The 24142-nt window shown below is 46.5% G+C and overlaps 1 protein-coding gene across 22 annotated transcripts in view; it reads left to right on the top strand.

Annotated features, from left to right (window-relative positions):
* INPP4A (inositol polyphosphate-4-phosphatase type I A) overlaps window positions 1–19031 on the top strand; it is a 146485-nt gene extending 127454 nt beyond the window's left edge. For 8 of the 22 annotated variants that reach the window (XM_003949861.5, XM_063789516.1, XM_009442945.4 and 5 more), the window contains 3 exons: window positions 573–685; window positions 4736–4890; window positions 15729–19031. In XM_003949861.5, the coding sequence (XP_003949910.2) occupies window positions 573–685; window positions 4736–4890; window positions 15729–15861 (401 nt within the window). In that variant the 3' untranslated portion in view covers window positions 15862–19031. Of the gene's footprint in view, window positions 1–572; window positions 686–4735; window positions 4891–9359; window positions 9909–10143; window positions 10506–15728 lie in introns of those variants that run through there. The other 14 variants (XM_063789514.1, XM_016949062.4, XM_016949056.3 and 11 more) reach the window with 5 other exon arrangements.
* Window positions 19032–24142: the final 5111 nt, after the last annotated feature.

The raw sequence follows: 24142 nt of genomic DNA, 5'->3' as shown, positions 1-24142 counted from the left end.
GGCCCAAGGGGTCCTGGAAGGGCCTGGAGACTGCCAGAGTGGAGGAGGAGCTGTTAGGATGTGGGAGCAGGGGCCTCCCTGGGTCCCGCAGAGATGTGTTCTCCTGGCATGGGCCAAGGGCCCCCTGGAGGAGGCTGCACTTTCCTGATCCCTCCCAAGGTTTCCAGGCCTGCTCAATGGCTCAGACCCACTGCCCCAGTTTCTTCTACCCTCGGGAAGTTTTGACGACCAGCTGGATCCCTCTCACTCCCTCCTAACTCCCTCATCTGGGAGGGGTGCGGGAGGCACGGGTATTTACAAGAAGTCCTGTAGGTGATTCGGTGGCCATTCCCAGCCCCTCAGAAGAACTGAAGGGAGATGAAGGAAATGTCCTTTGAAGGTGGCAGTAAAAGAAATTAAGTGCTCACCACACCAGCAGCCATGTCCTATCCCCAAACACCTCCATCCCTTCTTCAACCGGGAACTCGTTGTTTTACCACTGTGTGCCCCAGCAGCTCACTTGGGTGGGCTCCCTCTGCCGGGGGAGTTCCTGGGTGCGTCACCCACTCCCACGGACTCCTTTTCTCTTCCAGGCCTGCCTCGGTCTCGCAGTCAGACGTGCCTGCCAGAGCTGCTGCGGTTTCTGGGTCAGAACGTGCATGCCCGGAAGAATAAGAACGTCGACATTCTCTGGCAAGCTGCTGAGGTACTGGTTACAGAGAGGAAAAGGAGGCTATTGCGGTGCCCACAGCTGAACGTCATGACAGAAACATTACAAAGTAGAATCTCAGCAGGAGAGCAGAGCTCTCCATACTGGGAGAGGAGGGAGTCACTGAGTACGTTCTGAAGCTCTGAAAGAGACTGAACAGTTCACAGAGTCCATTCCTTTGGGGCTGCCTGAATTCTGATAAGCTTAACACAGTCCATCTCTTGGGGCATTTACTAGCCAGGCTGATGACAGTTGTCACCCTCAGAAGCCTGGCGATCGATACCAGCTGAAAACCACTGTCTACTGCATCATTTAATAGGGTCAGAAGGAGGCCATGTGACCTTTCAGGTCTCTTTAAACCATCTTTATCGTCCATTGTGCCTCTGATCTCCTCATTTTCCCAAGCACTTACCCTGCTCATATTTTCTCCAAAGTTTACATGTGGAATTCCAAGCCACTGCTCTGAGCCTGGGTAACAGACCAATTTCATAGCTGGTCATTCATTCACCCTTGATGAGGGGCGAGGTTAATTCTTCTCCACAGCAGCATAACCTGCCCAGTGCTGGGACTCGGGCACACATGGCCCCAGTGGCATTCCCGCTCCCTGCCTGGGCCTGAGGAGAGGGATGGTGAGCCCAGGAGGGAGGTGGCACTGCACTGCCCACCACACCTCAGCCACCACGCCTCGTCACAGAGCTCGAGCAGCAGAGGGTCCAGCCCTCCACAGCTTCCCTGAGCAGCTCACTCTGAAGTGTGCCTCTCCGTCTTGTCAGGAAGGTGCTTCTCTCAGCCCCGAGTCTCTTCCACAGCAGCAGACGGTCTCAGCTGCTCATGGTGCATGGCCGCCACTTCGGGTTGGTTATTAGTCCTGTGTTCAAGCCGGGCTTCATGAAGCCGCACTTTTTGAATGTGCTCCACTTCTGGGTTTGTTAACAGTTGTGGCTGCTGATACCATTTTGTTGAATTCAGCTTTAAAGAGTGAACATTCCCCTCCATCTTTTGAGTTCCTCAGCTGGTCAGACTTTATCCTTGTGGGAAGCGTGGGGTGGATCAATCTGCAGGTCTCCCCTCTCTGGGCCCGGCTGCCCTCTAAATCTTTTCATTATAACAGAACACGTTTTGAAGCACAAAGTGACAGGAAGTTTGGCAGGTTTCTCAGGCCTCATTTTTGAGGTATCCTCTTGGTTTTGGGGCCTCATCTGGCATTGCTTGCTCAGGCCAGGCCCAGCAAGCGGGGTGTAGGGCAGGGCACACACTGGCTACGGGGGTCTCTGCAGCAGGACAGAGGGGGCTCCCTACTTTTATTTTTCCTGGGGGGTTGCTAAACCCCCCTGGCCAGGCTGTGACAGCCTCTTACCTAAGTACCTTAAGAGATTTTGTGTGAAAAGCAAGCCTTTCCCACAGGACACGAAGAATACAGAGGGTGGCCGGGCTCGGTGGCTCACGCCTGTAATCCCAGCACTTTGGGAGGCCGAGGTAGGTGAGTCAGCTGAGGTCAGGAGTTCGAGACCAGCCTGGCCAACATGATGAAACCCCATCTCTACTAAAAATACAAAAATTAGCCAGGCATGTGACGCATGCCTGTAATCCCAGCTACTCGGGAGGCTGAGGTAGGAGAATTGCTTGAACCTGGGAGGCGGAGGTTGCAGTAAGCCGAAATCACACTACTGCACTCCAGCCTGGGTGATAGAGTGAGACTCCGTCTCAAAAAAAAAAAAAAGAATGCAGAGGGTGACACAGCTAGGTGTCTGAACAGTGGTGGGGGATGTGCATTCACTGATTCGTTCTCCTTGGAATACACACACAGGCAGTTTACAGACGAGTAGTGCAGAGACCTTGTGCATATCTTGTTTGGGAACTGTGGTTCTACCTGTCTATTGCCATATAATAGAAAAATCATTAAGTATAGGGACAACTGACCATCCCCTGTCACCAGAACAGAAAAGCAGTCCATCAAGTCCTGTATTTCTTGTTCCCAGTAGAGATCTCAGGGTAACAAGCATGAGTGTAGAGGTGCAAGGCTCTCAGAGACCCTTGGCTGCATGGGTTCTCACGTTGTCCACCGAACCCCAGGCATCCCCTGGGGATAAGGGGTTGTGGGGCAGCAGTGCCAGCCACTCAGGTACTGAGTCCTCCCATCCCCAATTTGAGCAGAGCTGCTGTCCTTTTCAGGCTCTTATTTCTTTTTGTTTGTGTGTATGAATAAAGGGTCCCTGGCTGAATAGCTGGAATATCTTTAGTCAGGTCTAAGCCTATATCTCATGTGGAGACCCAGCAGTGCACGACAAGTGGCTGGTGTCCCTCTGGGATGGAAGCCTGGCACTGCAGTGCCTTCTTGGGCAAGGATGCATCACTGGCCATCCCTGCCTGCCTTCCAGAACCTCACGTTAGCTCTGGATGCAGCATCTATGAATTTAAAGCTTTTTGAAACCTATAGTTCCAGCTTCCATCATGTGTTTGGGTCATGAACTCTACAGCCCACAGAATTTAGTGCACATACCAAGTTCACTCTTGCTTTGTCAGTTACAACTTTACAAATTTGATTAATTTACTCTCCATTAGCTTAGGGTCTGCTTATCTGCTTAGGGCCTGTTATTTTTTTTTCTTTCTTTTTGTTGGTCTGTTCTCAGAAGAAGCCTGTTCTCCTTCTGATTGTCTTGCCTGAACATTGGGTCTTTTGTTTTGCCTTTCCCTAGACGAGGTTCTTAGCACTGTACCATGTTCGTGTCTAGTGATGATCCTGGTAGTGACTGGCATGCTCTTTGGCTTTGCTGGCCTGACAAGCAGGTGTTGTGCCATCTTCAGGAGTTGATGAGACACTGATATTTTTCTGGCATACAACAGATACCCGGAGCCCACCATCATATCACTTGGATGATGTTTCATTAAATACCAGCCTTGGTGTCATAGTGCAGTATCTGATAAGGTGCATAGTCCTTTATCTGAAGCCCCTGTGGCCAGATGTTTTGGAATGCACAGGTTTTCAGGTTTTAGAAAGTACTGTGGTACACAGTTGGTGTTTACTTATGTAAGTAATATGGTGCCCATCGCATATGTGTACCATGGTATACATACAGGATTTAACATCCTCGGGGGAGCCTGAGACAGCACTCTGCAACCAAGCTCATATTATTGCCACACTGAAAAGTATGAATATTTACATAAAATGGGATAAGTAAAGATTGCAAGTAGTCTTATATCAGCTCAGGTCTGGTTGTGCTGCCAAATGAGATTGCCACAGGTTTACACGAAAAAATTACCTTGTTTCAGAGCTTGATGGATTTGGTGACTGTGTGCCTAGGATTGTATCTAGAGGTGCAGGGAAAATGCCCTGAAATCTCCCCATGGGGAGAGGAGGTGCACTCAGGTGGCCTTTTCCCAGTCCAGAGGCTGCCCTGCCCCCTACTCTGTGAGCCATTCAGTTGTGAGGAGGGAAGTGTGCTGGCATTAACTCTGCGACCGGGGAAGGATGGCGGGAGGAGGCCTGTGGGGCTGGTGGTCAGGAGGTGGCCAAAGGGCAGTGCAACTTCTGAGCTGCTCCCGTCTGTGCAGGTGACAGAGGAGAGTAGAGATAGTAGGTCTGTTCCCTACCTTCCAGGGAGACCTGGAGACCTGGCCCAGGACTGTGGGCATCCTGAGAGTGGCTCTGGCTTCCCCAGTGGGTCATGTTTGCCGCCCTCTTTCCCTGAGGGATCAGCAGTGAAGGGCTGAACGTGATAAGAGGGCCCAGGCATGGTTTGGAAGGGGACAGCGGACTGCAAAAGAGTGTCCTGTGGGAGAAGGCAGGCCACACGGGGGATGGCAGGGATGATGGCAGGCCTACAGGCGGCAGGCCCCCAAAAGGGCTGGTGTCTGTAAGTGACTTGCCAGAGTAAGCTCTGGCAGGGCATGGAGTTGGGGAACAAAATTGGAGCGTCTGGCCAGGCCTGGGTGTTGAGTTTCTGTCCCTGCCCTTGCTGGGCTGGTTGGGAGCCTTTCCTGTGTGTGAAGGGTGCTGCCTTTCTGTGGAGCCTCGCCTCTAAGCACGGCCCATGTTTCTGTTGGCAGATCTGCCGCCGCCTTAATGGGGTCCGGTTCACCAGCTGCAAGAGCGCTAAGGACCGTACAGCCATGTCGGTGACACTGGAGCAGTGCCTGATCCTGCAACACGAGCATGGCATGGCCCCGCAGGTCTTCACCCAGGCCCTGGAGTGCATGCGCAGGTGAGTGCCGCAGCCAGGCCGCGCGCCCCGCCTGCCCCGGCCCGTGTAAACTGCAGATGAGCTGGTACCCTGCTCCTGCCCGCAGGGCCTACCCTGCATGAGCCCCTTGACTCCAGCCTTCACACTTGAGTTTGACAAACCCGTCAAACTATTGGCACTATCAAATTCAGACAGGGTTCTCTTGTAAGGTAAGGTGGGGGGTAACAGCTAGCAGGACTTTCTGAGCAGGACTGCCCAGAAAACTGGTAGACTGGTGGGCAAGCCACGGGTCAGGCAGCTAAACGGGAAGCTGGGAAGCAGCCATGACATGCAGTGCCCTGTTGGCCACCTGCTGGCCGTGGGTGTGACTTAGGGCCAGTGCTTTCTCAGCAGGCATCTGCTGTTGTCGTCGTGTATATATTGATATCTGTACATTTCCAAACTTGAGTGAAGCAACGCGTCTGCAGGTTGCATCGGTCTGCTCTGCTGCTTCTCTAGCAGTCGACACCATTTGTTCTTATGAGCAAAGTGTCAAATGAGTGTTTTATCATGAGAGCTGTCAGTGTGCTCTGGCGACCTCACCCTAATGATGTTCTGATTCTGAGGCAGCAGGCGTGTTTGCAGAATGAAACCCGGAACTAAAAGTGTCTACTGTTGATCGATGCCTTGTTTCAAGCACTGCTGGGCAGCCCCCTACCTCACATACCAAAAGAAAGGATAAGAAACCTGGTTTCCCGTCTCCTTCGATGTAGTCACCAATGCTGTTAAAGTCTCGTTTCCAACAGTCACTTCTACTAAATGTTCTGTATCATTTGTCCTCTCACCAAATTATTTAAAGTGTTCAATTCTCTTATCCTTTCTGTATGTTTCTGCCGTTTGACCTTCTCACAATACTGCACAAAAGCGACGCGTGAGCTCCTGCCTCTTGATAAGCGCATTTTGTAAAAATGGAATCGTTTTGTCCCGTTTTGTCTTTCCAAGTTCATCTCAACCTCTCCGTTAAAGCTCGCCATCCCTCTGCCCAGGCTCAGGGAAGCAATGGAGACTCAAAGACTGGTGCTCTGGGGCGCCTTTTTAAAATTTTAATTCCCTGGTCTGCTCCCCAGGAGCCTTGGTGCCATTCAGGCCTGATGTGCAGTGTGACCCTGGTGCTGAGGGACGGCAGCCACGCCTGTGCCCATTAGCTGCACGGTGGTGGGAGGGGACATTCTGGTGAGCTGCAGACCTCAGCCAGTGAAGAAAGGAGAACAAGGTGGACAGGGATCCCTGTGGTAGTGGCAGCAAGGAGCAGGATCAGGGCCAGTCAGGAGCTGGCACCCCAAGTTAGGCACACAGTCCATGCGGAGACCTCTACTCAGTTCTTGGGCTCTCGAACAAGTTCAACGGAAACAATTCATTCTGACCACCTCTGAACACAAAGACCTCAGGAGACCAGTGACAAAGTGGCCCCCTGGAGAGCCACAGTGCGATGGCAGGCCTGTCACTGAGCCCAGACCCGCAAGGGCCCCATCCGCCTGCCCCTAGCCCACTTGGGTTGTGTGCTCAGGACAGCCGTTACAGTTACAGCTGTTAGGATGTATAGTGCACAAAGCACTTTTTATAACTTTTACTCACATAAGGAATTGAAAATCCTTGTAGGAAAATTAGAAAATACAGATAAGCCCCTACACTAGTTCCTCAGAACCCTCCCACAAAGAATCCCCCAGTTTCCTACTGTGAACAGGTAGCGCTGCGGACATTTGGATACATACTGTCTAGATAAAGGACATTTGGATACATGCTGTCTAGATCAGAGACATGCGTACATGCCTATGGGCGTGAGTATGTACACATGGGCCAACCAGTCCCTGAATTACACAGAACAAAAACACCCACATGCACAAACAAGTGTAATTATATTTGCAAATAACAGTCTTGTGAGCATTTTTTAGGTTAATAAATGTAGACCTTATCACTTTTTTTTTCTTTTTTTTTTTTTTTTTTGAGATGGAATCTTGCTCTGTCACCCAGGCTGGAGTGCGGTGGTGCAGTCTTGGCTCACTGCATCCTCCACCTCCAGAGTTTAAGCAATTCTCCTGCCCTTGCCTCCTGAGTAGCTGGGATTACAGATGCCCACCACCACACCTGGCTAATTTTTTGTATTTTTAGTAGAAACGGGGTTTCGCCATGTTGGCCGGGATGTTCTCAAACTCCTGACCTCAGGTGATCCGCCCACCTTGGCCTCCCATAGTGCTGGGATTACAGACGTGAGCCACCATGCCCAGCCGCATTTTACACACTATAATTTATCCAATTTGCTGTCATTGAATATTTAAGCTGTATATGGTTTTCCAGCATTTTAATCAAAGGTGCAGTGAATATCCTTATACATTCCCCTAGCCACATTGCCTTAGGTTAAAAAGTATACACCTTTGTAAGGCTTTTGAATAATTTTAGTACAGATCACCAAATGGTCCCCACAGTAGCCACTCTCCTGCCCAGTGTCCCAGAGTGCACAAGGCACTGCCCGTGCCGGGCACTGTCTTTCCTGTCACTCTTGTGAGGCTTCTGAAGCTGTAAGGACTGTTGTTTCTCCACATTAGCAGTAAGGGCCCTGGGGCCTGGCAAAGGGAAGGCCCTTCCTCCTGTGGGAACAGGCAGCATTCCCTCCACCCTGCCCTCTTCCTTTCTAAACCCCACCCCTGCCTCCAATCATGGATGTCTTTTTTACTTGCTTATTTATTTGTTTTCTGAAATCTCTACAGGGAACATGTATCACTTTAATAGTTTTTAAAGAAGTTATAAAAACAAAACAAAGCTCAATCCTACTTTACCTGTGCCTGCCCCAGAATTCTCGCACCAGCTCTGGGGACATGGCTCACTGCCACCTTGAGCCAACCCTTGCAGGTCTGAGGCTCTTGTCACAGGCATTTGTTTTAAGGTGACTTCTGTTTTCGGTACGATCCCATGAGGGGAAGACATGTACTGTTCAGGCGGCTGCAAGCCGAGGTGGCTGGGTCACAAGCTAGCAGCTCTGGCTGCTGGGGTGCCGAGTACCTGCAGTTTAGCTGAGGGCCCCAGAAGGCAGCATAAACTTCCACCCTGCCCGTGGGTGCAGGAGGACATTTTGGTTCCTGGCTTTCTGGCTTGCATCTTATCAGACGGAAGAGTAGAGCATGCAGGTGGGGGTGGAGGGGGTGGGGGCCAAGCTGGCACCCAGGCTTTTCTCCTGGAGGCCCAGGGTGAACCATGGCCAGTGCTGTGCTGTAAATGTTCAGCCACCAGCTCTCTTCCCAAAAGCCCTGATCTGTAATGTTTGCCATTTCTGTGGCATAAACGCTTCTACCAGGGCCCATTTCAAGCTCCCATGTGGCACCATTGAACATGGAGTTGGGAAGAGATTCACACATTTGGCCACTGGGGTGTTCCTGTCCCCAGTCCTGGGGCTGAACCCCTCGAAGTAGGCCTTCCTGAGTAGCCACAGGGCCCCACCAGCCTCTCCTGGCAGGGAATGTGGCAGTGGGTCGGTGCTCCGCAGCTTGGGAATTGTGCCCTCTCAGAATGGCACATTCCAGCAGGGCCATGGGGGCTTCGGGGCTCCTCTGGGAGAGCTGGGGAGGGCCCTGTGTGAAGAGGAACCCTGGGCCTCCTGCCTCCCCATCTCCAAGTGGAGCCTTCACAGGCTGCCTGCTGTGTCCTCAGGCCTCTGATTCTGTGTCACTGCTGCCACTTGGCAGACATAAATGTGCTTCCAGAGTCGTGTGGTTCTAGGTACCATCTCACCTCAGTGCGGTTCTTCTGTAGCACCAAGAGGGGGAAGAAGCCCCAAATTTCTAGTGTGGTATTGTTTGGATTCCACCCTTGGGGATGCTTTCAGAACCCTAACTTGCAAAGATGGAAACAGCAGTCGCTCATGCCTGCCACTGCTGAGCCTGGAACCCGAGGCGGGGCTGGTGGGGGCTCTGCGCTTGGTTGGTTGGTACCTGAGGTAAATGGTTTTTGTTTGCGTGGTTGATCAAGAGGCAGCTTTGGCCAAATCCTTTGTACCACCCCCTGCTCAGGCATCTGTGAGAAGGTCAAACCCCCAATGGTTCTTCATGTTCCGCTTGCTTCTCAGAAATCCCTGTCTGTGCAGCATGTGGGGGCATGGCCGGGCAGCATGGAGTTGTGCTTGGCCAGCCGAGAGAGTGAACATGGAAAACCATTCGTTCAACCTACATGTGTTTATTTTCAGTAGATTGCAGTATTTTTTCTTATTTTCACTTCTCTTTCTCTCCTTTTTTCCTGTAACTGTGCTGGTTTTGTTTTGGTCTTCCTCTCATACCCGTTTCTGCATTTCATCTTTTCTTTCTATTGTGACTTCATTTCATTTTTTTTTAACCTTATCTTTTGTTTCTCTTGTTTATCCCATCCTTTTTGATAAAATCCATCGCATGTGTCTTCTTTTTTTCTTTATTTTCTTTCCTTTCCTTTTTCCTTTTTCTTTCTCCCAAACTTTTTCCTTTTCACAGCATTGGAACACGGGAGGTAGTCACCCAGAAGAACTTGAGCGGCCTGGTGCCCATCCGAGACTTAAGGCTAGACCCCAGCCTCCTCTGTTCCATCCCTTTATTAGCTCTGAGCCCCAATTTACTGATTGTGTGGCTCTTTCTGAGCATAGCATACCTGGTGACCAAATTGCGTTGCAAATGAATATCATTATGAAAAATTAATAAGTCACAAGAAAAACAAAAGTGCCAGAACATGTCCAGCCACCGTGTACCTAACTGGACAGAAGGAATGTGTCAAACCGTGGTCTGCCAAGAAATATTTCATGCCTTACATTTTGACGTTTTGTTCTTCTGAACTGTAAATATCTGCCAAATTATTTCACCAAGAAGACTTGTTTGTTTAGCTCCTGTAGCATCTTCAGTGCTTGTAACATGTTCTTACGGTGCCCTGTCACTGCATCGTTTAGCTGGCCTGGAATTCCTTGTACCACGTCTCTACCTTCTGATGTACAACTATCTATCACCTGTACCTCTCATGTGCCCTGTTTCCAAGAGAAACGAGTTCTGTTTAAAGAGAATTTGTATATTTGATACTATTCTTTAAGTGTACTGCTAACCCTTCCTTTCCTTTTGACGACAAACGAAAAGAAAAAAACATGCTTTATAACTGGCTTATCTAGAAAAACCTATCTAATAGGACATGTACTTTCTGCTTTCATTTCAAAGCGTAGTCCCTGAATTACAGTAGCAAACAGTTTGCAGAATCCTACCATTTCCTTGCTTATGTTTATTATTTCCAATTAAGGATGACACAAAGCTGTGAATACAGTAGTACACTGTAGCAAGAGCCAGACACAGTCAGACACAGAAAGATCACCTACTGCATACGCCAGACACAGAAAGATCACCTACTGCATACGCCAGACACAGAAAGATCACCTACTGCATACGCCAGACACAGAAAGATCACCTACTGCATACGCCAGACACAGAAAGATCACCTACTGCATACGCCAGACACAGAAAGATCACCTACTGCATACGCCAAAGAAATATCACCTACTGCATACGCCAGACACAGAAAGATCACCTGCTGCATACGCCAGACACAGAAAGATCACCTGCTGCATACGCCAGACACAGAAAGATCACCTGCTGCATACGCCAGACAGAAAGATCACCTAGTGCATAAGTCAGACACAGAAAGATCACCTACTGCATACGCCAGACACAAATCACCTACTGCATACGCCAGACACAGAAAGATCACCTACTGCATACGCCAGACAGAAAGATAACCTACTGCCTACGCCAGACACAGAAAGATCATCTACTGCATACGCCAGACAGAAAGATAACCTACTGCATAAGTCAGACAGAAAGATCACCTAGTGCATAAGTCAGACACAGAAAGATCACCTACTGCATAAGTCAAACAGAAAGATCGCCTACTGCATACACCAGACACAGAAAGATCACCTACTGCATAAGTCAAACAGAAAGATAACCTACTGCATACGCCAGACACAGAAAGATCACCTGCTGCACACACCAGACACAGATCACCTACTGCATACGCCAGACACAGAAAGATCACCTACTGCATATGCCAGACACAGAAAGATCACCTACTGCATACGCCAGACAGAAAGATAACCTACTGCCTACGCCAGACACAGAAAGATCATCTACTGCATACGCCAGACAGAAAGATAACCTACTGCATAAGTCAGACAGAAAGATCACCTAGTGCATAAGTCAGACACAGAAAGATCACCTACTGCATAAGTCAAACAGAAAGATCGCCTACTGCATACACCAGACACAGAAAGATCACCTACTGCATAAGTCAAACAGAAAGATAACCTACTGCATACGCCAGACACAGAAAGATCACCTGCTGCACACACCAGACACAGATCACCTACTGCATACGCCAGACACAGAAAGATCACCTACTGCATATGCCAGACACAGAAAGATCACCTACTGCATACGCCAGACACAGAAAGATCACCTACTGCATGTGACTTTAGATTTACTCTTCACTATGTAAGGATCATTCAGCTGGTTCAAGGAATTAATGCATATAGTCACCAAAGGCTGTTAAAGTTACATACTTTTATTTATTTTAAAACAGTATTTTTCATTTAAAAAATGGTATCTTTAATTGCAGATTAAAGTTCCAACATCTTTTCTCTCTTACTAATCAAATATGATTGATAATGAAAAAAAATCAAAGAAAAAATGCCAAAAAAAAAAGTGATCCCTGACTTGTGGGCAGTTGCAGTGGATGGAGCTGTGAGAGCAGCAGGGCGCTCTGGTTTCTGCTGGTGCCCCCTCAGTCCTCACATGGCATTCCCTGCAGCGCGATGAAGTGTAACCTTAACACCCATGTGGGGCAGAGGATAATTGTCCACCTGTAAAAGTAACCAAATAGATCAGGAAAAACTCCCCACACCCTGTGCAGGACGGTCAGCAGCTTCTCTGTTTTCCAGTTCACATTATGTTGTGCCTCCACTTTCTATCTCCAGCTGGTTCCCCATACACTGTAGTTTATGAAGACGATTTTTTTTAACCAGGCCAGAAAAATGGGAATGAATTTAGAGAAGCTTGCTTTTCCAGAAACTTGACACCCATGCATGCCCAGAAACCCAGTCGACCACAAAAGGCAGCGAGCGACCTCTCTTCATTCTCTCTCCAGGACTCCCAGACCTTACCCCGGGCTTTTTCTCATTCAGTATCAGCTCAGAGTCTGGGTCCTAGGAATCATAGAAGCGGTTAGCAATGAATGGCAAATGCTAGACTCAACACTTTACATCCTAAAATGTAAGACCATCATGAGCACTGCAGGCTCCCTGGGGCAGGCATCACCTGTGTGTCACCCCTGTAAGTGAATCCACACTTCTCCAAGTGCAGTGTGTTCACTTGTCTCTTCTAAAATAAATGAGGTGGCTGTTGTGTTATAGCTCCTGGCGGCCTTCAGTAGGGAGTCTGAAGTCACCAAACGCCAGCTCATGGGTGGTGTAAGCTGTGGCAGCGTGACAATAGTCCCTGGGCAGTGTCCTGTCCAGCCTGTGATTATTTGAAAGGCATGTTTGCCACTTTACCTCTTTCACATTGAGGCGTGCACTTCAACTAAGACCATCTTGTTTGCTTTATTTGAAAGCAAGAGAGCAGAGTCCACAGCCTCATTCAGTTCCCATTACACAGCTTCCTGGTCCTGCTCCTGGTAACGTGGTTCCAATGCCTGTAGTGGTGACTCACGTGCACTCCCACCTCCACAGCAGGACTAGTGGCTAGGCAGAGCCCATGCACAGAGGAAGGCCCTCTGACTGCAGACAGCACCCCTCCCTCTCCCAGGGCTCAAGGATGCTTCTGTGGCACCCTCCAGGGACGCCTCCCAGGACCCTGCCCCATAGCACAGAGAAGCTGTGGCCAGGCCGAGGAGCCCCTCCCAGGGGGCCTCAAGGACACCACGGCCTGATCCTTGATTGTCACCACACCTTTCTGCCCATGTGGGCTTGGCCCGTGGGCTGAGAGAAATGAGACCAAAGGGAGCGAGATAAGGTTCTTTGTTTCTCTCCTCCAGGGTCTGGGTGAAAATCAGTATGCCGCCTGTGCACTTGGAGAGCTACCAAAAGGACACCATGAGATTAGCCTAGGTGGTGGGTTGGTTTTGGCTTTTTAAACTTAAAGTATTTGAGAAAAGAAACTCAGTTGCTCTCCCTTTATGCTGAATTTTAATGTCACTAAGGCCTTTTACTCATGAAATCAGGCCAAATACGTATGCAAAATCTTACTTGCTTTAGTGAGAAATAGGCAGGATGAAACAAAGATGGGGAGATGATTCAAGAAAGGGGTCATTGACATTTAGTGATGGTTTTTAGTTGCTTATACTATAGTAGTGCTGAGGCATTGTTGATGTCAGCCAGCTCTAGGTGTTCAGATTAAATCAGCTTTCTGAAGTTAGGGAAACCACAATCAGGAGTGGTTCTCTTTGGATGGTCTTATAAAATTGTTGTATAAGTTTTTTCAACTAGTGTGACAGTCACTATTTACGCCTATGGCTTGATTCCAGCAGAGATTTTAACACAATGACCTGTTTTCCCTCCACAAAGTGACAGGAGTAGCAGCCACCCCATGCTCAGCCATAGAATCACTAAGATACTGATGCCTGCAGATGAGTTCTCAAGTGGAAGACCCCACTGGAACCGGAAAACTAGAGGATTCCCTAAAATTATCTGTCACTTGGGGTTTCCATTTTAATTTTCATTTCAAAAATGGATGCCCTTGAAAAGAAATAATTTATTGATATAATAAAAGTAATCATGGAGCTTTGAAATAATTAAGTCCCTCTTGCTAAAATCTAAGACCACCTCAACATGTACCATTGGTTCCTAAAAAGTATGCAGCCGATGTGATCAGTGGAGGTGTCCTGCCTTAGGGCAGCAGCTTGGCCTCTGCAGCAGGAAACCCCAGTTAGCACAGGCTGTCCTCGCCACCTCTGCATGCCTCGCCCCGGGCCCTCTTGCCAGCTCGTCCGCACAGGCAGGTGGTGGGATGACAGTGTCGGCATGTGGATCAGCCACATCAGCCGGATATTGCAAATTCAAACATCTGGGGGAAAGTAAATACAATTTGATTTGAAAACTACGTTGAAATGAAAGTATAATCTTTATTAGAATTTCACATCTGATGTGTTCAGCCAGCTAAACTAGGCATTAACTCCTTTAACATGTAAATAAAAGATAATGTCAAAGTTCACAAATTATTCTGCCTCGCTCCTCACGGCAGTTTAGCATTTACTAGTGACAGGTGGTTTTTAAGCAGTTTGTACATTTCTATATAAATGGAGAAGCCATATCTGAAGTAGTTCATTAATGTAAGAGTTTCCAAAGATTAAAGGAGATTAACTGTGTATAGGAACCTATAGCTTCTGCTTTAAGTGGAAGTACGTTTTTGATTACTGAATGAATGTTAGGCAAACATGATTGTTACTTACTCCAGGGGGCTTCCTGTGGCCTAGGTGTTCAGCTCAGATGACACACATCTAGCTGAGGCCTTGAGGCTCCGTGACAAGAAAGCATATCCAAGTTACCAAATTAGTTATAACAACCAGGTGGATACTTTTCTAAACTATCGGAGCTTAGCTTTTGAATAAAAATTACTGTCTTACCAAAAGTATTTTACATGTTCTTGATAATGAGACTGTCATTTTCACTTTAAAAGGCTTGAGCAATTGCCACTGATTTTTTTTTAAAATGCGTGACATAATGGTCTTCATACAATTTGAATTTTTAAAAAAATCACTGTTTCTTGGTAACTGCAAATTTTACATCTCATAAGGGGAATTTTGTACTAAATTTGATAACTAGTTGATTTCACTGCTAGTCTTAGAACAGCATAAAACCATCAAGTTATACTGTGCTGTGGGAAGTCATTTATGTTTAAAATCGCTTTTGCTGGTTAGTTTTATGTCTACACCTGAACATTTCCCAGAGAACTCCCCGGACGCGCTCACTGAGTAGGTGAGGCCCCCTGGCTGCTCATCCTCCCATGCAGTGTTTGTTTTTGCCCCCTGGATTGCCATGGCAACCCTCCATCAGATGCAGCTGAGGATGACGCTGGTAGTGAGTTCTCTAGGGAAGGGCACCTGTGGGCTCTCACTGGCTCAGTGGCACCTGTGCAAGAGGGAACACATGGGGGCAGCCCACCTGTGGAAGGGTGGCTGGCTGCTACCAGAACTTGGTGAGATCCCTCCCTCATAACATTCCAGCCCTGATTGCCAGGCCGCTCTGCAGACAGTGCATGAACCCATTGGATTACCTGGCACCCAGAACAACTGTCCTCCAGGAGACAGCAGACCAGAACAGCCTTCCTAGCCAGCTGGCTTTGCTACATGTTGAATTCTGCAAGGAAAGTCAGCATTTTGAATTTGATGTGATTACAGCTCTTGCTAATACAGAAAAGTCCAGCTCCTTACATCTCTGAAGTGCAGCTTTAGTAAGAGTAGTAATATTTCTTTTTCCACTTCATTTGCTATGTGAGGGAATCTTTGAACCACAAGTTATGATAGAACCCCAAAAGACATGAGCTACATGAAACCATTCACTTGGAAAAAGTTTGCTTCCACTTAGATACAGTGCTGCTTTTAGGAACGCACAACTCACAGCCCCACGCAGCATGTGTCCATCTCTGTGCTTCTTAATTGCCTTGTTCAGAAACCTGCCATCTTACGTATGTATTTGTTGTAAATGAGTCCGGCACCCATTTAAATTAATCTTTTTTTTAATGTTATGAAAATGATCAGTTCATTTCATCTTAGTTTAAGTCTTTTCTTTTTTCCTTTTTTACTGCCGTCATTTCTTGTGCTTGTTTTTTCCCCAGTGAGGGTTGTCGAAGAGAAAATACAATGAAGAATGTTGGAAGTCGCAAATATGCATTTAATTCCCTGCAGCTGAAGGCTTTCCCCAAGCATTACAGGCCTCCCGAAGGGACTTACGGAAAAGTTGAAACGTGAACACACGGTTTCCTCTAATTAGCTGTTACATAATAAATGTGGGTACCCTCTAGTGTCATATATGAATTCTTCAAGAAGACCTGAAGGATTGGTTTTTATTTTTTGTGGTTTTTTAAAAAAAAACATTTCACTAAAGAGTCTCTGGAGCATGTTTTTTGTTTTTTGGGTTTTTTTCCCCATTGGAATCAATAGGAGGTAATGTTTGGCTCAATAGTGTGGATAGTAACAACTGCCTATTTAAATAGCCTTTGGCTGTAACTACACAGATCTCATCAATAGTTACCTACATGAATCAAGCTAGGTTTGTCTGAAATGCTAGAAGACTTTTTCAAATGCCTGCTTGCTCACTTATTTTTCTACAGAGTAACTCAAAAGTAACCATTGAATTACAATCCACTTTGTAAAAATCTGAATGTAAAACAGTAAATAATAAATTAAATAATTGGATCCTAGGCATACCAATAAATGTTATTTGGGGAAAGAAGCTAGCACTATCTCATGCAGTGAGAATAACGGGTTCTAGTGAATTATCCTATCTACACTACCACCTGAAGAAGTTGAAAGAAAGATTGATAAATCAACGGGAGATAAGACTTTATTAGAAGGTAACACCTGCAAGGTACCCCACATAGTTGGGGCCACTCTTTTTTCTGTCCCTTATGAGTTACAGAACAGGGAGTCTGCTGGAGACACAAAGCCAGCAGTAAGGTCCCTTTAGCCTGTCTCCTGTTCTCTGAAGCTCCCTGCCGAGGCTCCCTCACGCCGAGGACACATCTCCCCTTCTTCTCTAGATGTTAATGTAGGGCCTCAGATGTGGCATGTCAACACTCCCATGGGGAATTTATGACCATAGAGATAGTAGGAACCTAAATATTTTCAGAAAAAAAATTTTTTTTTGCAGGATTTCCAATTTATCTTTGAAAAGACAGTACAATCATGTTTGAATGTCTGATGAAAGTGTCTTATTTTTAGGTTTGCAATAATTGTTACTTATTCTCATTCTTATGTAAGATGACTATTGAGAAACAGTTGAAATTTATTCTCCTCAAATGAGATTTTGAAAGGGATTTATGGGCCATAAAACTTAGGAATTTCATAGAAAATTTTGTCTGGTCATCTTTTATAAGATGATGATGAGTCTTATCTGCACATAGCAGAGTTTGTTTCTTAGGAGTTTATATGTTTTATTGATTCTGTTTATGATGTTTACATGTTCTTGAAAAGGTTGTAAAAGAAATACATATGGCACATATTAATGATGCTGATCCTAATGATTTGTGAACCTCTTAGAAATTCTTATGTCTAAAAGCCTAGAGATTCTTCTGGTTCCTTTAGAAACATGTAACAAACTTGGGCCAGGGGTGCTGAGGCATGGGGAGGACTGCTTATTGGCAGGAACACAGAGGGGGTGGGCATCAGGTAGGGTGGAACTGGATGACCTTCCAGACCCCCTCCTACTCAGAAGTCAGCATGCAAGCAGCGCCTGCTGTCTCCCGATGCCTGCAGGGAGGAAAATGTCTGTGAAGGACACTTTAATGAAGGACGAAGCTCTGTGCTGCTCCCTCAAAGCTGAGTTCACCGTGGCAGGCAGGAGGCAGAGAAGCTCCTGCCTGCCAAACCCACTGCACAGGTGGCTGCTGCTGGTATCAGATTCTCCTTTTTAAGTGTCAATTTCTGTTCACAGACAGTTTGTTTTCAATATGGCTGATTTACCCTTTCACCTCTCCACCATCTCATTTAATTTGTAAATTTTTAGTTCCGTCTTTTCTCATTTTAACTTTTAAAAAATCTCCTTGCTTTTTAAAAATAAATATTACCCACATCGTTTTCAGATCTTTTTTGTCTGGAGAGCATTAAATATCTGCACTCATCAAAGGGAATATAGCAAATGTGGATCATCTGTCAGCAGTTTTGCATGTGACACCTTTATATGAATTATTTTCCCAATTTTTGCTCTATGTAATGGGTCACCATAAAACTGTAAGATTTGGCAAATGCTATAGAAAAGGTTCAGGTTTCAGTATTCTCTCTGAAGGCATCGTTCCTGGGCTTCCAGCAGCATCACACGCTTCCAGTGCCTGCAGGGTGAGGGTGTGTTGCACAGAGGCAAGCAGCTCCTCTCTTCTGTAGGAGCTTTGAGTTTTCAGAGGTGCAGGGAAGGCAGTTTTACAGGTTACCGTAAAATAGAGGTTCCGTCCAGTGTTCCTTATAATGCCTCCCCATCTAAAAAGAAAAGAGATCTATGGAAAACTGGGAATGTAATGTGGATTCTGTCAGAGCTCCTACAGAGCACAGTTGCCTTTAGTTTCCTTTAAAGATGTAAAAATATTGTATAATACAGTTTTGTCCCTACACAATTGTATTTGCCAAGCTTAGTGCATTATGATACCTTTATTTATTTGTTTTGGGCAGTATTACTATATATATATATAAACATACAGTTACTGTTTTATATATTCTTAGGTCATTCAAAGCCATGTATGCTGTAAATGTGCTAGTCTTTAGAATGACACATAATAAATAACTGACAAGATATTAAATGTGGTCTTGCCTGATTCATCCTATTAGGAGGACTAGTTCTATGTGACCAGCCTGTGACTGGACCATTGTTCTTGGGCATTGCGTTGAGTGCTCGGGTGCTGAATACATGTTTGTAAACATGGGACCATGGGAGACTTCCATTTTATAAGCTTGTTTCTGCCTAATTTGAAGCAGAGGGGCAACAGCGTTGAGGTTAAGAGCACGGACTTTGGGAACAGACAGACCAGGTCCCAATCCTGGTTCTGCCCCTGACTGGCTGGTGACTCTGAGCAAGTTGCTTGACCTCTCCAAGCCTCCGTTTCCTCATGTGCAAAGTGTGGACAACAACAGTACCTTCCTCATAAGGAACGTGCGACGCGCCTCAGAAGTACGTGTTCATAAATGGTAGCCATTGTTGTTACCTTCCCGTCTGTGAACATGGATCACATCATCTCTGTGGGCAGCCCAGTCCTCGTTGTATGACTTGTCAAAATGCAGTTCCACTTGTATTAATATTGACCCTGTTCATCGTCACCAGGACTGCATCTTGCACCACTGTGCCGTCTTCTAGGCACACATGACCCGTTATCTCCCTTGGAAAAATTCCTCTCACTGGAAATGTACAATTAAAGGATGATTGAAATGTTTAACTCTTGGAGTTTTTAGTATTACCAAACTCCTAGAAATTTAAGCTACCACCAAAAATAACATGTGCCTTTTCCCTTTATTCTCATCGATGGTAGCAGTGCACCTCGTTTCAGTGTCCTGATTCCTTGATTACTGTGAACACTGAACATCTTTTATACCTTTATGATATTTCTATGTTTGTGACTTCATTGGAATGTTGATCTATTTCATATAGATTGTTTTTAATATACAATGTATTAGCCCCTGTCATATGTTGCACACTTTTTAACCTATTTGTCAGCTGTCTTTTGGTCTGTGGTAGGAGTTATACAGTATTTTAAATGGTTTATGTAGTCACATATACCTGTCTTTCATTTTGATGCTTGTTCTGAAATGGAGTCCTGGCTTCACCATGGAAGGTGGGACATATGGGACAGCCATGTCCTTGTGGGCATGGTGGTGTGGCTGCGTGCCCACGACGAGGGGCTGGACTAAAGTGCTCACTGGCACCTTGCTTGGTGCATGGGCCATGCTCAGTTTAATATTATTAACAGTTTCTACCTTCACTCTCATGTCTCAGGATTATTTTTTCAGCATTTACCTGTTCTTATTTCTAGGATGTTTATGGTTTCAGTCCTACATTTAGATCAATCCATCTGGAATCATCTTGGTGTAAGTCCTGTGTTGTGCTTACAGTATGTAAAGTCAGAGGGAATCCCTCAAGGTCAGGCCTAATTTTGCTTCTCTTTAAAGTTAAGCCAAGAAGAAGACATGTCAGGACGCCCAGACATCAGCTACCGTGAACTTCTTCCTGCCCTCCCTCCGCATGCCATTCTGGTGCTGCGCTTCAGTTTCCTGTTGAGTCTCTGCTTAGTAGATGACTTGGCACAATCTGGCTGCCCAGATCTAGGGGAGTTGTCCCAGGGAGGCTTTGCGCTGGAGGAAGGTAAGAGGAGCTGGAGGTTGGAGCTTCCCGATTTGTGATTTTTCCAAGAACAGAAATGATTAGCCATGTGGGGAGGTTACTTCATTGTACATTGTTCTACTATGTAACCTCCCTCTATTCTTTACCAGCATCACACAGCAGGTTGGCACCATTTTTGAATAGAGGTTTCTCACAGTATCCTCAGCAGCATTGAGTGTTCCTAATGTTGTAGTAATGAGCAGTAGATCTCTCTCAGTGGGCAGTGTGACCTCTTTGGTCACTCTAAAGGGCTGCCAGCATTTCTCTTAAGGTGGGGGGAGAAGAGCTGTTCTGTGTATAGGGGTATTGGGAACACATGGACAGAAGGAACTGGCCTCACATGCCATCGTGTTCCTGGGATGGCTCTTCCAAGACCAGCACTTCCTCCTGGCAGGCAGGCCCTCACAGAACTCTGCATTTGGAGATGGACAAACTCTCTTCTTTTATCACTTTCTCCCCAAAATGTCCTCTTCTACCAGCCCCTCTTAAGAGCCGATTTTCTATAAGTTATAGTGAGGGCACTGCTCTGCTGTGCACAGAAGGAACCCCAGCCCAGAAGCACATGCGCCCTGTGGAACCTGCAGGGGTGGCAGTGATGACAGAAACAAGGGGGTCAAGGAAGATTGGAGAGGAGTGGGCAGCAGGAAACAGCTCAGCCTGCCTGACCTGGCCCCCGGCTGCCCATGAGGGCCTCCAGAGAGGGGCAGAGCTGGCTTATCGGGATCCATGATGGCTTTTACACTTTTAAAAGTGCCCTCTTCTCAGAGACCCTGGTTATTTCCAAAAGTAGGAAGTAATCAAATTTACAGTGGATAAAATCCAGTATTTGAAATCAGGAAGACAGAAAAAAAAGCAAAATAGCATCCTTTTCTGAGAGGTATATGCTGACCAAAAAGATCTTTCATTCCTGTGAACACCAAGCAGCGCGGCCTCTGGCAGAGAGCGCTGGGTTGTACAGATGGAAACTTGTGTTTAGCAGGCTGTCTGCTCCCAATAGTGGCCCTGGCCGCAACTGACCTCCTGATGCCTTGCTGACGCTAACTGTGGGTACCAACCAGCACCGTGGACATCGGCCCCAGGATCAGTCTATGATTTGTCTGGTGGCCAAATGATGACTTTTAAGTGGGAAAAGCTGGTGGGGGCTACACCGTGCTCTGCAGTGTAGTGGGATCCTTGAGCTGGCCTGCACAGGCACTCCCTCCCCTGCCAGGGGCCCCAGGGAGGCTTCTCCAGCCTGAGGCTGCACCCTCCATGCGATTCCACCCCCCATCCTGTGCCAACAGTAGGCAAACGGAGAGTAGCTTGGTCTTGTTTTTATTAGCTGTTGCCCTCCAGGCTACGACAGGGTTCCCAGGGTGTAGCCTGAAAACACCCATACTCTAGATTCCCTCCACTGGACCCCTGTCTTTGCCATGATTTCTTCCTGCATCAGGCCCCTGTGGGCCTTGCAGGCCAGTCCAGGCAGGTCTTTCACACTGTTGTCCCACATAACAGAAAAAGCTGAGCAGACAGGGTAGGAAAACACACTTGCATCTCCATGGCTCCAAAGAGGATGCCTGTGTTAGATGGATGTAGACAGACATAGCACTTCACTGCTTCCTCCTCCTCGCCACCCGGCCCTCCCTTGGTGTCTGTGGCCTGACTCTCTCCTGGTGGTCCTACGTCTCTGACCATCCCTCCTCACTCTCAAATTTGCTGTTGCCCACCACCTGCCGCTAATGGCGTGGTGTTCTCCTGGGTTCCCTTTCTCACTTAAGATGATCGTCCTGAAAAATCTTACACATTCCTGTTGAACAAATGGTCACTTATATGGTAGTGACTCCTAAATTTCTAGGTCCATCCCAGACTCTCCCCCAAGGTCCAGATTACCTATACATCTAAGCACCATGCCTGTCTTGCAGGCATCTCAAATACAGCATGCTCATGCCTCTCCTCCTCCAAGCTGGCTGAGTCTCCCTCTAATAGACGACCTTGGGGTCATTTTCTCCTCCACATCCCATCAATCAGCCACTGAACCTGTATCTCTTGAGAACCATCCCATAATTTCCACCCATGCACCCCCAGGCCTGGTCTGTATCAGTCCCGGTCTGTATCAGTCCCCTCGGATCTGGACCTCTCCTGAGCATCCTCACCCCTCCTGCAAGGCTAGTCTCAGGTCTGCCTTCCTCTATGGTGATTTCTCCCCACAAATGAAGTTGGCCCTTTCAAAAAAAGTTCCTCTCCTTCATTGTTGACTATGAAGATTCTTTCATGCATATCCTGTCCACTGTCAGTCCCCTCTGTATTCACAAGAGCAAGTGTAATACCCGCTCTGAAGGAGCTAAAGTTTGGTGAATAAACACATGAACAAATGGTGATTTTGTGGTGTTCAACTGAAATATTTCCTGTTTCAGCACTGGACCACGCTGTTTTTCTCACTACATAATCGGTTACGCTAAATGCATCATGAGCCAAATTCAAAAGGTCAAAGGAGAAGGCAAATGGCAGAGTGTGGTAAAGGGGCAAGTGAGAGGGTCTCTGAAAAAAGTCAGGCTAAAATTACAGGGGGTTCAGGCAATGTTATCTTGATCTGGATGGCCAGTTACATGACAGATTACTTTGTTCTTAACATACGAACATCCTATTCACTTTTTGGTATACTGGTTGTTTAACAGTAAAAATTAAATGTTTAAAACCCACCATTACTGAGAATGATGATTTCCAATTTCATCCATGTCCCTACAAAGGACATGAACTCATCATTTTTTATGGCTGCATAGTATCCCATGGTGTATATGCGCCACATTTTCTTAATCCAGTCTATCATTGTTGGACATTTGGGTTGGTTCCAAGTCTTTGCTATTGTGAATAATGCCGCAATAAACATACATGTGCATGTGTCTTTATAGCAGCATGATTTATAGTCCTTTGGGTAGATACCCAGTAATGGGATGGCTGGGTCAAATGGTATTTCCAGTTCTAGATCCCTGAGGAATCGCCACACTGACTTCCACAATGGTTGAACTAGTTTACAGTCCCACCAACAGTGTAAAAGTGTTCCTATTTCTCCACATCCTCTCCAGCACCTGTTGTTTCCTGACTTTTTAATGATTGCCATTCTAACTGGTGTGAGATGGTATCTCATTGTGGTTTTGATTTGCATTTCTCTGATGGCCAGTGATGATGAGCATTTTTTCATGTTTTTTGGCTGCATAAATGTCTTCTTTTGAGAAGTGTCTGTTCATGTCCTTCGCCCACTTTTTGATGGGGTTGTTTTTTTCTTGTAAATTTGTTTGAGTTCATTGTAGATTCTGGATATTAGCCCTTTGTCAGATGAGTAGGTTGCGAAAATTTTCTCCCATTTTGTAGGTTGCCTGTTCACTCTGATGGTAGTTTCTTTTGCTGTGCAGAAGCTCTTTAGTTTAATTAGATCCCATTTGTCAATTTTGTCTTTTGTTGCCATTGCTTTTGGTGTTTTAGACATGAAGTCCTTGCCCATGCCTGTGTCCTGAATGGTAATGCCTAGGTTTTCTTCTAGGGTTTTTATGGTTTTAGGTCTAATGTTTAAGTCTTTAATCCATCTTGAATTGATTTTTGTGTAAGGTGTAAGGAAGGGATCCAGTTTCAGCTTTCTACATATGGCTAGCCAGTTTTCCCAGCACCATTTATTAAATAGGGAATCCTTTCCCCATTGCTTGTTTTTCTCAGGTTCATTCTCAGTAAACTATCGCAAGAACAAAAAACCAAACACCGCATATTCTCACTCATAGGTGGGAACTGAACAATGAGATCACATGGACACAGGAAGGGGAATATCACCTCTGGGGACTGTTGTGGGGTGAGGGGAGCGGGGAGGGATAGCATCGGGAGATATACCTAATGCTAGATGACGAGTTAGTGGGTGCAGTGCACCAGCATGGCACATGTATACATATGTAACTAACCTGCACAATGTGCACATGTACCCTAAAACTTAAAAAAATAGTCACCAACTACATTCAAACCATGAGAGGGTAGCTACAGATTTAAATTCTCTGAAGTAAAGTTGAATCATTATCTCTGTATTAAATAGGCTGACTTCTGAGTGATGAACCTTACTTCTTCCAAGGAGCTTTCCCACGTCCCTGCTACTACATAACAAGGTTTAATATGTCTTTTCTTAATTTTCCCATAGCACATTTTAATATTTTT

The sequence above is a fragment of the Pan troglodytes genome, chromosome 12 (genome assembly GCF_028858775.2).
Source record: "Pan troglodytes isolate AG18354 chromosome 12, NHGRI_mPanTro3-v2.0_pri, whole genome shotgun sequence".
Taxonomy (NCBI): domain Eukaryota; kingdom Metazoa; phylum Chordata; class Mammalia; order Primates; family Hominidae; genus Pan; species Pan troglodytes.
The sequence above is the reverse complement of the archived record's forward strand: the minus strand, read 5'-3'. Positions and strand labels throughout refer to the sequence as shown.